The 16,548-nt window shown below is 39.7% G+C and overlaps 1 protein-coding gene across 1 annotated transcript in view; it reads right to left on the bottom strand.

Moving 5' to 3' along the window:
• Window positions 1-16,055, bottom strand: part of wdr19 (WD repeat domain 19) — a 99,554-nt gene extending 83,499 nt beyond the window's left edge. Inside the window, exons 1-4 of the mRNA XM_078216012.1 lie at window positions 15,961-16,055; window positions 10,716-10,807; window positions 7,525-7,590; window positions 7,109-7,234 (exon numbers count right to left, since the gene is read on the bottom strand). Coding sequence (XP_078072138.1) covers window positions 7,109-7,234; window positions 7,525-7,590; window positions 10,716-10,807; window positions 15,961-15,966 — 290 coding nt within the window. The 5' untranslated portion in view covers window positions 15,967-16,055. The remainder of the gene's footprint in view (window positions 1-7,108; window positions 7,235-7,524; window positions 7,591-10,715; window positions 10,808-15,960) is intronic.
• Window positions 16,056-16,548: the final 493 nt, after the last annotated feature.

Genomic DNA, 16,548 nt, shown 5'->3' with positions numbered 1-16,548 from the left:
TGCTGGATCTGTACAGGTGCTATTTCATCCAAACTCAGTTGCCTGAAGTTCATCTACCACCATAATGAGATAGAAACAAGTTACCGAGTTTCCCTCTCAGGGTCAGAGGCACAACTCCAAGTTGGCTTAAAGTTGTTGGAAACTTTTAAAAAGTTACATACGAGTATCTTGTTTAGAGCTTGAAGTGTAATTTTTAAAAATTGGTGCAAAAAATCCACCCAGCTCACCGAACTTCTTTTGAATAGAATAAACCTGAGGCAATTCCAAGTGCAGAATTATCTTTTTACTTCAGCTGCATGTATATTATAGCTAACTTGAAGATGTACTCCTTCCAATACTTTTTGAATCAACAATCTGTTGACTTTCCTTTTGAAAGAGAACATTCTTCATCAGATACACTTAAATGTTGCTTCATAAATCAATATCCATGACATAACAAGTTCCTCTTTTATGATTGGAAATAATGTACTTGAATTCAATTTTAAAAATCCCCTCTTGAATCTTCCTTATTTTTAAAATGAAAATTATTTGTTGATCAGAACAGTGGAGCATGAAACAACCATGGTACAGAGTGGAATGATAAATGCTTAATCAAGAAAAGGCTTGACTGATCTTGGAAAGGGAGGATGAGGATCATCGGCTCCGATGTAATCCCCCTGTTGTTTCAAACTGGTCCTGTGGCAGCATTCTCAATTTAAGTCAGAAGGTCACAAGTTTAAGCTCCATTCCAGAGACTTCAGCAGGTAATCCATGATAACAACAATACATTATGGAAGAAGTACGGCACTGTTGAAGGTGCAGCCTTTTAATTAAGATATTAAACTGAAATTCCATTTACTTTATCCTGTGGATGTTAAAAATCCCATGGCACTATTCAGAGAGCAGGGGTGTACTCCACGTATTCTTGCCAACATTTATCTCTCAACCAACATCACTTGTAACAGATTGTCTAGACAGTCATCATATTATTGTATGTGGAACACTTCTGTGGATAATTTAGCTATGGATTTCCCTAAATTACGATAATGATTATATTTCAAAATTACTTCCTTGGTTAAGTACCTTTGGATTTCCTAACATCGTGGAAAGCCCATCACATAAATGAAAGCTTTTCCTTTTTCTTTCTCGCTGAAGAGTATTATTGACAAAAGTTATGACTGTTGGTCAACCATCCATGCGAGGCCATAAGGGAAGCAAGGCACTAACAGCGACAAAAAGGAAAATATAGCAGAATTTCTTACTTTTATTTAACACAGACAACAATAATTCTTCTTTGGTCCTCTCAAACTTATATACATCTTTTGCTCAGTAATTTTTTCTACATTTGTAAAATGCTCAAAGATTCATTTTTACACAAGAAGCACAATTTAATGTTATTGTTGAAATAGTCATGATAAGTAGTTTCCCGAATACAAAAAGCACGCCAGAGACTAAATGCAACTATGTTTTCATGCCAGAAGATTACTGGTTCAAACCCAACAACACTTCTTTTTATTCTTTTCTGGGATGTGAGTGTTGCTGGCAAGACCAATAATTGTTATCCATAAGTGATAGTAAAGCCACAGATTGTTAAGGGGAGATTGTTAGATTCTCTCTTGTTGGAGATGGTCATTGCCTGGAACTTGTGTGGCAGAAATGTAACTTGCCACTTATCCGACCAAGCCTGAATGTTGTCCAGGTCTTGCTGCACATGAACAGGGACTGCTTCAGGATCTAAGAAGTTGTGAATTGTACTTACGTGGGTAGCCCAGCCACTCATTGTAAGCGGCTCTAACACAGCAGTGTTAACAAGTCATACTAATTCTTCTTCGACCTTGGAGGAAATTGCACATGGCGCCACTCTTGCTTTGAGACTTTTTGTTTGGCTATTAGGTATTACCTTGATTTTCACTTGAATCTCTTTATTGAGCCAAATGCATCTTTGAATATACCCTTGTATTCATCCAGAAGGTGCTGTAGGTCTGTTTTGACATTGACAAGTTTGTTGTCAGCACTCATTAAAGCTATATCTTCTCCAACCATGATCTCCCAAATAGAGTTGATAAATTACCATGGACCACATGGAGAGGCAACTCCGCCATTTGCGCACTCGACTCTAAGCTGACCACAATGTAACTTTAAATGGCACAATCTCTTCTGTGCATGTCCTTAAAATCACATCATCTGGTTTTAAAGGAAGATGCTTCAGCTTTTGTTGGTATGTAGTCACAGGAATCAAAGATACAGCAGCACCAGTATCAATCCATCCAAATATGTTGTTCACTGATTCTGAAATTATGTGATTCACCCTTATGGATAAGACATTCAAGTTGGAGCTCTTCATCATATTTCTAGACATTCTCTTCTTCACAGTCATAATTCCTTTCTTCCATGCTGTAAATTCTTTTTGTAGAATACAACTTGTACTTCTTCTTGATGGTACTCAGATTCTACTTCTGAATATTATTCCCAAGGGAAGCTGGTCTAACCCAACAAGCTTTTGCAATGTGAACCATTTTGCCACAATTCTTGTATTGACTATCCTTGCTCACTTGTTGAATGTTCATTTTGGTACATTTATGACATGCTTGTTACTTTTTTGACTTTTTAAGGGCAGATCCCAACAGTGGATCTTTATTCCTACCTCAAATAGTGAAGCCTTGTTAGCATCCAGTTCTATCGACACTGTGATTTCTACTGCTGTCTTTAAAGTCAAAGTACGTTCAATAACCAGTCTTCTTTGGATAGTCTCATTTTGGAGACCACAAACCAGACGATCTTGAAGAGTAGCTTCTAATGACTCACCAAATTCACAATGTTGAGCCAAACTTTTCAAAGTTGCCACAAACTGAGCAATGCTTTCGCCTTCCAATTGCTTGGTGGAACCTGAACCGTTCTGCAATGATCAATGGCTTTGAAGAGTAATGCTCTTCAAGGATCTTTGTCAAATCATCATAAGTTTTGGTTCCTGACTTTGCTGGATGCAGCAAGCTCCGGAGCAAATTGAAGGTTTTTACTTCCTATTGTACTGAGAAAAGCTGTGTTATGATGCGGAGGTTGACCCCCTTTTGAGAAGTAACACTGCATCCCCCAGAGAGGAATACCTCACCTCGTAATCTGCTAAAAGTGTGTGGGAAGGTGTTAACAGTTCTTCAGTGGGGTTTAGTGGTTAACTAACAGTAATATAGGGGAGGCAATGGCCTAGTGGTAATATATCTAGACTATTAATGCAGAAAGGCAGCTAATGTTCTGGGGACCCGGGTTCGAATCTCGCCAAGGCAGATGGTGGAATTTGAATTTAATTTAAAAAATCTGGAATTAAGAATCTACTGATCACATTAAAGCATTATCGATTGCTGGAAAAACCCATCTGGTTCATTAATGTCCTTTAGGGAAGGAAATCTGCCGTCCTTACCTGGTCTGGCCTACATGTAACTCCAGACCCACAGCAATGTAGTTGATTCTCAACAGCCCTCTGAAATGGCCTAGCCAAGGGCAACTAGGGATGGGCAATAAATGCTGACCAGCCAGTGATGCTCATGTCCCACGAATGAATATAAAAAAAAACCTGACACCCACTTTAAAATGAACACTCAACAATTTCTTTATTTAACTAACAGGGAACGCTGACTAACAAGTAACATACCAAATAAAATAAGATTCTAATGGGATGCTGTTCAAATAAATACAATACTTATTCATTAATCAAAAAAAAATAATAGAATTCAGTCACTCTCAAAAATTCAACCAGTTCATGGTTTTTGGAATCTTGAGTTCCTCTGTTGATTCCTCTGTCTGTAAGTTCTTACTGATTTGGTACCTTTTGCTAGTTAGACGGTGAGTTCTCTTAAGGGATAGCTGGAGCTGGCAGAGTTGAGAGCTGCTCTCTCCCTCTCGAGGCTTGAGAAGTGGCAGTTCTTCTGTTGCTCTCCTGTTTCTCCCCCCTGCACTCTCTTTTGTACCTGTGATGACCTATCAATTTTCCCACAATAGGATTAATCTTATGTTGTCAACACTATCAATTTCAGATTTTATAGGTTCCTGGTAGCTGTGTGCCTGTTTTAAACTGATTGGGCTAAATAAAAAAAAACAGGTTGTCTTGTTAAGACTACTGCTTGACTTTTTGATACAAATGTTTCAGTTTGGACTCTGTATGTATTTTGCATTTTAAACCTCCAAGCATTGAAACAAAACGCTTGCTTTTAAAGGGACACCACAATGTCTTTTTTACCCCTCTCGCATTTTTACAATTTTTTTACATCTTTACCAACATCAAATTCCAACTTCACAAACTAAACTTCGCAACAGCTGGTACGAGCAATTTGTTTTCAATTTTGTTTGTTTGTACAAAGTACTGAAATGGCTTAGCATAGGAACTCCATGATTCATTTTCTTCATTGAAAGGACCCATGGATCCCAATTCTCTTGGTGACACCAGCGACTCAAGATTTCTCAATATATATATTTTTTTACTGTCTTCCCAGTACTCCCCTTTTTACCCTGGCAGCCACTGAGTTGATGTATGTTTTTTTTCAAATGATCCAAGCTGTACAGCAAAACATGCCTTCTTTTCAAATATGCCAGATATTGCCTGGAATCGCACCCTTCACTGACCAGAAAAAAACCCTCTTTTAAAACTACACAGAGGTTTTTTTTCCTTTACTTGATCTTTCTCCCCTGGCACTTCAATCTTTAATCCTATTGTTGCTTCTCCCATGTTTCTAATATTTGAAGTGTGAGGACCCACAATGTTTCTCTTAGGATCTGTCCTTGGTGTTTTTAACAAAACAAAATCCTGACTTGTCACCAATTTTCTTTTTGTAACGTCTGAACTATGTTAGGGGTTTGGATTTTAAACAAAAAGAAGTGGTTTGCACACATAGATTCAAACTAACAACAACAGATTTATTGAAGCAGCTGTTACCTGTACAGAGTACAAACTGAAACTAAAAGCAGGAAACTGTGAAACACCCTAATGACATCACCATCAAATCATGTGACCAGCTCTTAAAGCAACCATGTAACCAGTTAAATATATAACAGGGAGGGAGAACTGTAGAGCTTCGATCAACTTGTTGGTTATGGAATTGTTTCGATCTGTTCACAGCATGCTGCTTCTGTTGTTTAGCATGCACACTGTCCTGTATTGTTGTTTCACCAGGTTGGCTAGAGAGGGCTAGAATACAAGAGCAAGGATGTACTTCTGAGGCTCTGGTCAGGCCCCATTTGGAGTATTGTGAGCAGTTTTGGACACCATATCTAAGGAAGGATGTGCTGGCCTTGGAAAGAGTCCAGAGGAGGTTCACAAGAATGATCCCTGGAATGAAGAGCTCGTTGTATGAGGAACAGTTGAGGACTCTGGGTCTGTACTTGTTGAAGTTTAGAAGGATGAGGGGGGATCTTATTGAAACTTACAGGATACTGCAAGGCCTGGATAGAGTGGACGTGGAGAGGATGTTTCCACTAGTAGGAAAAACTAGAACCAGAGGGCACAACCTCAGGCTAAATGGACGAACCTTTAAAACAGAGATGAGAAGGAATTTCTTCAGCCAGAGAGTGGTGAATCTGTGGGACTCTTTGCCGCAGAAGGTTGTGGAGGCCAGGTCATTGAGTGTCTTTAAGACAGAGATAGATAGGTTCTTGATTAATAAGGGGATCAGGGTTTATGGGAAAAAGGCAGGAGAATGGAGATGAGGAAAAAAAATCAGCCTTGATTGAATGGCGGAGCAGATTTGATGGGCCAAGTGACCTAATTCTGCTCCTATGTCTTATGGCATCTCATTTTCAGGTATGCCTAGTGCTGTTTCTGACATGCCCTCCTGCACTCCCTCCCTATCCTAGAACTCCCAACCGAACAGCAACCTGGATGTACTACATCACAAGGACTTGTGATTTGAGATAGGTCTCATCACTACCTTCTCTCAGGAAATTAGGGATGGCCTTACCAGTGAAACCCAAATTCCAAGACAGATTTTAAAAAGTCTATTTCTCAGTTGTACATTTTATGTGATCGGGACTGCATTGTCACAGGGATTATTAAAGCTCTGCCAATCATGATACCAATCACTCTATATTTGTGGAACAATCAGCGTGACCTGAATTTTACATTTGGAGCACACCTGAAGTCAGAGCAGGCTGGAGCAGATGTGAAACCCACTCCTGTCTGAGATGGTGCTGTTAACATGATATTATGCTGGATGACCAATTAATGGACATCCAGGGTGAAGTATGCTCTGTGAAAAGCTGAGCACTGCCGGGGAGGGCAGGAAGAAGCTGGGCGCCAATAAAAGGGAATGTGTGGGCTGGCACTTACAATATGCTCCTTCAGGGGGACAGCTGCTGTAGAGCTGTCTGAGGTAGCTGTGGACCTGTAAAAAATAAATATCAGTGGAAAAACTATACCACGCCAGGCAGCACATTCATACGCAGGTCTCAGTCTCCAGACACATTTGTTAATTTTATTTGAGCCCTGAATTTCATCCCGCCCTGAATCGAGGTTGCAGCTACAATGTAAAGGCCACTTGGCCAATCAGGCTACTTGCCAACTGTAAAAGTAAACGGGCAACTTAAAATCCCAGTCAATTTTGTTTAATTAATTTAAATTGGCTTCTTGATTGTCAGTGGGTGCGCTTCAGACATGTGTATGCATCTGCCGACCAAAATATCACACAAGGGCAAAGCAACATTGGGACATGTGTCCAATGTCTTCTTGTGTGATTTTAAATGCTTCTGGGTCAGGAACATGCCCAAACATGATATGGAAAATTCTGGCCCATGTTCTGACAAATGAAAATGTGCTTCCTTTGGACCATGAAGTAACTTCTGGTAAATTATAAAAAGGTATCAGCAATACAGTAAGTTCATTCAATTAAATGACCTTAATATTCTGAAATATGAGCTCTTAAAAAATACAATTTGACATTAGCTTTGTGACAGTAAACTAGTTTTATCACAAATATACTTCTGGTAACATTATCTCAAACAAAATGGATATTAAATGACATTAATAAAAACTATTCAAGTCTACCATCCTTCAAAGATATATTCACCTGAGAAATTACTGCATCAAACTACCTCCCCACAGTGTTACTCAAACTTATGAAATTTATTTCAGTATTTGTCAGCTCACCTCATACCACTGTCCAACTGTGTGATTTTGTGTGTGTTTGCATCCCATAGGTAGATGGTATTTGATTTGTCCGCAATCACAGCCAAGGCATCTCCATCTTTATCCCAGTCCATAGAAATACAAACTCTAGATAACACATGAAAAAAAAAATCCAAGTTTATTCTCGTAATTTTAGCTTGATAATTTTGGGCTCCTTTTCTCATAAGTCATCTGTCGAATTGCCTATTTCAAAATGTTGTATTTAATTACTAGCATGTGTTATTGATAAATAAACAAACTAAATGGTAAATATTTTGTCAGAAAATTCAATATGATTACAATCAAAGCAAAGTAAAAATTCAAAAGTAATTATTTGTAACTATGCATTCTGCAACTTTATATGCAGCTATTGAGAATATGTTGCCTGTCCTTCTTACCCTGGAAGATTAATTTCATTCCTTTTATGCCCATGTCGATCAAATATCTTCACCACATGATCTGACCTAAAACAAACGAACAAGTCTCCAATCAGTTTTTAAGCAATGATATATGCAAACTCATAAAAATTGGCAAACTGTATTTGTCAGACCACTTACGCACTTTTACTATTACTTTCAAGTCTAAAACAAAAGTAATAACCATAAAAATCTAGGGAATATTGTATTTTACTTTCAGCTCTGCTTTCAGTTAAAGAACACACAACCATATAAAAGCAACAAATGCTGTTTATGAAACAATTAATAAAAACATTTTTAGTAGGTGGGAAGTGTACAGGGAAACAGTCCTTGTGAAACTGGCCTTTGCTAGGCAGGTAATTGCTTGGTATTTTTCCTTAGGTTCAAAAAATAAGCTGTTGGAAATGACTGGTGTTATAAATTTGCATATGTAAGGTTAAAAATGTGGTGTTTGACAAATGTAAATATTGAAAAGAAATGCCGAAACCAAAAGAGGAGATCGTATAGCATTGTCTCTTTAAAAAGTATGTGTCTTTCTGTGGATTTTAAACTGCAGCAGCAGGTTTGCAACATTTGTATCCAAAGTAGGAGTCAGTATTCCAACATGGCAAAACAGGCTTTTGAATTGAACCAATGAGTTTAAAGCAACTACGCAGAGGCACAATACCAATGGAATTCAAATGTGAGTGTTGTTGACAGCCTCAGGCTACTCAGATCGCAGGAGTACTGTGACATAATTCCAGGCATATAAACCCGGACAAGGGGGGGATAACGGTTTGAGTAAGCTTGCCACCTTTTTAGTCGGAAGGAGGGGAGGCAAAGCTCTCATATAAATTCCTATATATATCTTCAGAAGATCACCATCTAAAGAGAAAGAGATAACAACTCAGCAAGTGTTCCAGAAGGAAGCATCAGAAGAAAGTTCATACTTTCTCAGGTGATGATATTATAATATGATCTATAAAAAGATGAAAGTACTTTGAACAAAAAGTGTTCTCTCTATACTTTCCTTCTTATCTAAATGTACAGGCTAGGTTTTTCAAAAGAAGATTGAAACCTGGCTAGCCTGTTCCATTTGTGTTAAAGTTACAATAGGACAAAGAAGGTCTCACAAAGGCAAGTAGACATAATAATAAATTGTATTTATCGTAGCCAATTGATTTGAATACTTTATTGCTGGAAAGAGTACACACACGATTAATTGCAGTTGCAAAATTATCTTACATGGCACAGAGAATAAGAATTCCACAAAAGCAGGGAAAGATCAATGTGTGATTAGACAGTAATTTCTGTGAAATAGTGTTTGAAATTGTTAATGTAAATTGAATGGCGAGGCATTGAGTCTACCTGTTTGATAGTATCCTTAATGGCTATTTTGACAAAGAAATTAGTTTTATCAGAGCCATAACAATTGGAAGACAAACATCCTATTTAAGGAATTGTGCCATTCTTAATTAATCAAAGATGCAGGCTTGGATTTTGATGTGTTAATGACAAAGTTGCAGCATTTGGTTCACTGTGATTGCACAGTGAGATCCCCAGCAACTCCCTTTGTGCACATTTTTGCATGCAAATCTGGGAGTTGTGGTGATCTATTCTGCACTGCTCCAAATGCTACACTTTTGCACCAATCCACCTCAAGACTGAAATTGAAGAAATGGTACCGGTGAGAATGTAGGCTCGCTGCTCACCACAAACTACTTTTACTACAACATTTTAAGGCGGGCAGAAAGATCCACTTGAAAACTTCACAGTGAGAACACTGATAGCAGAAGGCATTTCAACCTTTAGAGTGGCTGTGGGAGAGATCTGACTTTTTAAATGATTTAATTTAATGCCTTTTTAACAGTATTCCACATAATTTATCTCACTTTTTCAAAATATTTATAACTTTATGATTTCTTAAAATGATGCTGCTCAAATTAGTCGGACAATCTTTCACTTCATTGACTTTTAACATGAATCTATTATGGCAGCAGCTTATTTCTGATAGATTCTGTGGGTGTGACTTCTATGTAGTGCACCATGTGATCTGTCCTTTACGCTTACATTAGAGAACACTGCATACTGAGACCCATGCTAAGGGAATCCCCCCTTTCCTGGCAAGTGAAATTCTCACCCTTCATTGACATCACTGGGACTGAAACTCCAAGGATTGGGACTTTATCTGAGGTAGTATGAACCAAATTCTCAGTGAGTCAATGGCTAAGCCAACAACAACCTGCACCCAGTATTATACTGTAGTGCTGAAATGAGCAACTGTATTGAGCTGAACGGTACCTTAGGGAAATGGTTTTTATTGTTTTTAATACAAATTGTAGAGAACAGTGACATTTATAATTGCCACTGCAAACTGCTTTGCATAGTGTAATGTTAATCCTTTATTTAAATACACTGTTAATACATAATTTAAATACACTGTTAATACATACATAAGGGTGGAAAATCACGTTCACATCATGTTTCAAAAAATTGGATACAGTGGGAAGGGATCTCTGGTCCAGAAGTGGTTCATGATACCAAATCAAAATATCTGGTGTAAAATCCAAAAACATGACAATCACCTAACATTAGGTGATTAGGGGCAGCACGGTTGCGCATTGGTTAGCACTGCTGCCTCACAGCACCAGGGACCCGGGTTCAATTCCTGGCTTGGGTCACTGTCTGTGTGGAGTTTGCACATTCTCCCCTTGTCTGCGTGGGTTTCCTCCGGATGCCCAGGATTCCTCCCACAGTCCAAAGATGTGCATGTTAGGTGCACTGGCCATGCTAAATTGTCCCTTAGTGCCAGGGGGACTAGCTAGGGTAAGTGCATGGTGTTATGGGGATAGGGCCTGGGTGGGATTGTGGTCGGTGCAGACTCGATGGGCCGAATGGCCTCCCTCTGCACTGTAGGATTCTATGATTATATGAAAATATTGTTTTACCAGCAATGCAAATCTTGTGTGTAATGTTTATACAAATAAACTAGGCATTAATGCCAATCAGATTGCCTAGGAACATTAACACCCTTCAATATTTGCTCAGAATTGAGATGGACCATCCACCAGAATATTGTAATATTGAGGCAATGCCATTAATCAGATGTAATAGTAATGCTTTGACTACGAATCCATGAGATAAACATTTTGGTCTTCCAGCAGGTTGGTTACACTAAATTGTAAGTGGCTTACCCAGTGACAGATATATAATTTCCCAATGTTTTCTGCCAGTGGTATTGTACAAGGCTGCCTGTAACGATTTTCTCCGAGATGGTAAATACTCGCTGCAGAAAGACAACAATAAGCAACAATTTTTACAAACACCTGTGTCTAGCTACAGGAACTACGTTCATTCAAATAACTAACAGTGATGACAAGTATTCACATTGCAAAGCGAATATTGAGACAAAATTATCGGGATACATGAAGAGTAGTAGGAAGAGAATAAGATCATGACTGATCTGCGATCTAACTCCACATACCCAGCTGCCTTTGCCCCATATCCCTTAATACCCTTTGTTAACAAATGTCTTATCAAAATCTGTCTTAAATTAAAAATTCATTTGGTATCAATTACCATTTGCAGAAGAGAATTCAAACTTCTATAACACCTTTCATCAAATGTTTCCTAATTTCACTGCTGAAAGGAGTGACTCTAATATATTTGGCTATGCCCCTTGTCCTCGACAGCAGATATAGTTTTTCCCAACCTACCCTATCAGATCCTCTTAATATCTTGAAAATTTATATGAAATCCCCCGAAAAATTTTCTATAATTCCAGAAATATTCCATTAATTTGTGCAATTTCTTCTCGTAATTTATTCCTGTAGTCCCTCCAAGGCCAATATATTCTTCCTAATGAATGGTATTCATAGTGGCCCAGTGCTCCAAGTATGCTTTGTATAGTCAAAGCATGATTCTAACCCCTTATATTCTAATCCTTTAGAAATAAAGGCCAGCATTCCATTTGCCTTCTTGTTCATTTTCTGAACCTGTTCATGACATTTATTGATGTGTACCTGGGCCACAAAGTCTCTTTGGTCCTCCAGTGCTTCTACTTCTAGCTTTTCGCCATTTCTTTTCAGGTCCAAAGTAGATGGCCTCACATTTGCTTACCTGAAATCCATCTAACACTTATGTCCATTCACTTCATCTATTAATATCTTAAGCTTCCATCTACATTGCTTACAACTTTGTGTCATCGGCAAATTTGGATATGTGGCTTTCTAATCCATCACCTAAATCATTAATGAAACACATGGAATAGCTAAAGCCCCAGCATTATACTCCCAGTTATAGTACCTGCCAATTATCCCTATGCTCTGTCTCCTTCTGCTCAACCAATTTTCTAATCCGGTCAATAATTTGCCTTTAATCCGATGAGCTTCAATTTTAGCTAACAATCTCTTATGAGGGACTGAATCAAATGCCTTCCTGAAGTCCATAATAATAACATCCAGGCATTCTCCCAGCAACTATTTTGTTCACCTCTCCAAAAGAATTCAATCAGATCTCTCTGATCTACTGAAATTTTTTTAGGCATTCAGTCATGCTATTCTGAGTTATCAACTCAGGCAATTACCAAACAACAGATAAAAGCAAATTACTGCGGATGCTGGAATCTGAAACCAAAAGAGAAAATTTCTTTATTTTTCTTTCCCCCCGACTCTTTCCCCCTTTTCCTTACCTTTTGTCCCCCTTTGCCTACCCTTCCCTTTTTCTAAATTTTACCTCTCTTCCCCCCCATTCCCCCCTCCCCCGACATCCTCATCTGTCACAGCTTACCCTCTGATTTTAGCTTCTCTGCCGTTTGGCCATTCACACCCTTTATTCTCTCTATGAACTGCCATTAGCAACCTTTTCCCCTGGTTTCTGTGGCTATGACTCATCTTTCATTCATTCAGTATAAATATCTCCCACTTTCTATGCCTTTTAGCTTTGACAAAGGGTCATCTGGACTCAAAACGTCAGCTCTTTTCTCTTCTTACAGATGCTGCTGAGATTTTCCAGCATTTTCTCTTTCGGACCCAACAAAAGATCTTAGCAAAGGTCTATTATTTTCTGGGCTCCTTCTGTCACGTTTATTTAATGGTTGACTGCAATCCCTTCAAGGCCAATATATCCTGTGTGCCCCTTCCCTTCTCTGTACTCCAGTCTTCAGCCATTGTGCTCATGTACTTTGAAATTCTCCTTGATCCCTCCACCTTTGTACATCTCATCCCAACTGCAAAACATTTTTTAAAAAATGTTCATGCTTATTTCTCACACTCAGCATTATGTGTTCTCAGATGAAATATAGAACAAATTACTTTTGCAGAAATATATCCCCTACCCTTGAATACACCATCCTCCAGCTCTTTGCTCTGCCTTCAATGATCTTGCTCCCTCTTAGCACTCATATTCCACAGCATCATCCCAACCATTTTCCTAGTACAGTTATCATCTCCATACCCTTAAAAGCAGAAGGGAAGACTGCTATTGCAACACACCTGGCCTAGGTACCTGCCGATTATCCCTATGCTGTCTCCTTCTGCTCAACCAATTTTTCAAATTCACCAAAACGTGCTCAATAACCCAAAATAAGGACAGCCTGAATTTTATGGCTGCAATAATGATGGAGCAACACTGAGAATTTAATGATCATAATTGTGAAACTGGAGCAACTTCCAGCACATACGAAGTTAAATTTAAAAAAATTGGGAAGTTGCTGGCAGTGATGTCCTGTTCCTCCATGGGGTGCATGGTTTATGTCCCTGAGGAAATCTTTGTCACTTGATAAACTTCCACTTTTAATGCTTTTGGTCTCGATATTAAAAACCCTGGAAAAAGTAATGCTGAATGAGGTGTAGCTGTTTTTTTAAGCAATGTACAAAGTTCATAATCAATTCTGAAAACTTCTCTAACCCTGAAAAGCTAATTTTATATTTGTGGAATGTCAAATTTTTCTGTTACTATGAAAGAACTCAACAGATATTTCAAATAACAATGATTATACTTAAAGTTTATAACATTTCTGCTCCTCCCTTATCTCAAACTAATGTTTGTGTATATCCTGATCTTTATTTTGTTCTCTGTAAAATCATTAGAAAAATAAAGGATAATCAATGCTTTTTACTTTGTTGCATTTAAGGTTTCTTCAGTGTGATTGGGTGTTTAGCCTGTTTGGTTCTATCGCTGTTGCTGAACGCCTGTGCTCCCCTTGAGCTGATGCTGGAATGAGGTTAACTTTGGGAAAGGTGAAATCCAAGCCAGAGATTGCTGGATTTTTGCAGGCAGCTGAGATCAGTGACGATGTTGCCACTTTGCCACTGACTGCAAAGTCCAGGTCACTGTGGCTCCTTTTCTCATCCCAATCATCTGTACTCTAATATTATCCTAAAAGGCAAGGCATATTCTAGACTTAGCTAATCAACAAGCTACTTTTCTGCTTCATCTTTTTCACCTCAAATGCCTTATGTGGGGAGGTCATGGATTTCTACATCTCAAAATATTGAAACAATGCATTCAACTTCTGAAACCTCCTACTTCCCCCTCTCCATCGTCAAACTTTCTGTAGAAAGACCTGCATTTATATAGAACCATCATGAGCTCAGGATACTTTAAAGCAATTTATAGTCAAATATGCAATACAGAAAAGGTTTAAAAAAAAGATATTGGTGTACTAAGGCTAAAACTGTAAAATCAAATCAGCAATTACATTGTGCTTCATCACAACCTCAGGGTATCTCACAGAACATTCCTTTCTGAAATGCAGTTGCTGTCATTATGTAGAAGACAGCACCCAATGTGCACACAGAAACACCCCAAAGTATCAAATAAGTTCATTTATTTTTAGTTGTGCTGATAAAATGGTGCTGAATATTTTTTATTCTTCTTCATATAACTACGCAGGATCTTTTATATCCACCTAAATAGGCACAAGTAGTTTTGGTTTAATAACACAACCAAAAGATAACACCTGTGATCATCCGTGCCTCAATACTGGAATGAAGCACATACCTAGATTATGTTCTTAAGTTCAAGCCTGGAGTGAGAATCGGAGGTGAGTGTTAGCAAACCAGTCAAAAATAACACAGCAGGATGAGAAGTGAATTCTGGTCAAATGGTGATGCTCAAGATGTCAATGATGGGAGATTCTATGATGGTAACACCATTGAATGTCATGAGGAAGTAGTCAGAGTCTTTCTTGTTCGTGAGGAAGTGGCTTATAGGTCGCATGAAAGTTTGCAAGCTCAGCTGATGCTGGCCTTTTGTCTGTCTGAATCTGAAACCTTGGTCAAGGCTAGTTGGTCTGGTTTTATTCAGATTATACTTCATGGTAGGGGTTTAATACAACTGAGTGAATTGCCAGGCTAATTCAGAGCAGTTAAGAGTTAACCACAATGCTGTAGGTATCAAGTCAAATATACATCAGACCAAGTAAGGACGATAGATTCCATTCATGAACCAGATGACAATCTGGTAGCTTATGGTTACCACTATTGTTACTACCTTTCTACTCCAGATTCATTTAAGTAACTAAATTTAAATTGTGTAGGAGCTATGGAGAGATGTGAATTTATGTCTCCAGATTAGACCAGTTCTCGAATTACTAGTCCACTATACTATATTACTGTAACTCTTCTACTGTACCATCTGTAATGAGTGTAGGGAAATAGTGTGCAGGGCGTGGGAAGGTGAGTGCAGGGATAAGGAGTTATCGAGGTGGAGAGGTGAGGTTGGACAGCTGGGGGTTGTTGGTGCATGTGGCTGGGGATAAATGAGAGATGGGCAGGTGATGAAGCTGCTGGGAGGGACTGAGAGTGATTGGTGGGGAGTGCGGTGGACGGGTTTGTGGTTTGAGACGTGTCTACCAGGGGAGGTAATATCCCCGCAGGAATATTTTCAGGAGTTCAGAGACTGAACGGGCAGCACGGTGGCACAGTGGCCAGCACTGCTGCCTCACAGCACCAGGGACCCGGGTTCGACTCCCAGCCTGGGCCACTGTCTGTGTGGAGTTTGCATGTTCTCCCCATGTCTGCATGGGTTTCCTCCAGGCGCTCCGGCCTCCTCCCACAGTCCAAAGACGTGCAGGTTAGGTGCATTGGCCATGCTAAATTGACCCTAGTGTCAGGGAGATTAGCGAGGGTAAATGCATAGGGTTATGGGGATGTGGACTGGGTGGAATTATGGTTGGTGCAGACTCGATGGGCTGAATGGCCTCCTTCTGCACTGTAGGGATTCTATGTCTATGAAGTTCATTATAAACTATCAGCTCCGTCTCCATGGTAACCGCAAGGAGGGTGGAGGCTGAGGCCTTTGTTGTAGTTAAAAGTGGGTCATCAATCCAGCTGAATTACAGTGAGGACGGAGGCAAGAATGGACACGGTAGAAACTATTAATTTGCATATCTCCCCCTGACCCGGGCGGTTGATACCGGAGCCGCTCCTCTCTCACCTTCATCTCTGCTTTGATTCAATTCAGCGGCCGCTTCTCCCGGGCTCCGCCGCGCCGGCCCTGTGCGCATGCGCCACCGTGCCGCTGGCCTTCCCACAGTGCGGCGGGGCGTCAGGTCACCATGGCAACCGGCCATCCAACTGATACCCCGCCTCTGCGCAGACTCAGTGCCATGTTTGCTGTTTAATCCTGGCGCTTCTGTGTCTGGAAAATAAACAAAATAAAAGGTGGGCAATCTCTGAGACTGTCGAAAACAAAGTTAACCCTTCGCAGGTCAACTAGGAACCGTGGAGATAAATAAAGGCTCCTTAGTACTGCTTTGGCTACAGTTTGGCGGTGGAGGTAAATGTTGGGTGTTGGGGGCCGAGGCGCAGGGAACATTTACATTATGTGGAGTAGGCAGCTTGTGGAATAATCAGGATAGAGTCACCGAGGTTTACAGCATGGAAACGGTCCCTTCGGCCCAACTTGTCCAGGCTGCCCAGTTTTTACCACTAAGCTAATTGCCCACATTTGGCCCATATCCCTCTATACCCATCGTACCCATGTAACTGTCTAAATGCTTTTTAATAGACAAAATTGTACCCG

The sequence above is a fragment of the Mustelus asterias genome, chromosome 1 (assembly GCF_964213995.1).
Source record: "Mustelus asterias chromosome 1, sMusAst1.hap1.1, whole genome shotgun sequence".
Lineage (NCBI taxonomy): Eukaryota > Metazoa > Chordata > Chondrichthyes > Carcharhiniformes > Triakidae > Mustelus > Mustelus asterias.
The sequence above is the reverse complement of the archived record's forward strand: the minus strand, read 5'-3'. Positions and strand labels throughout refer to the sequence as shown.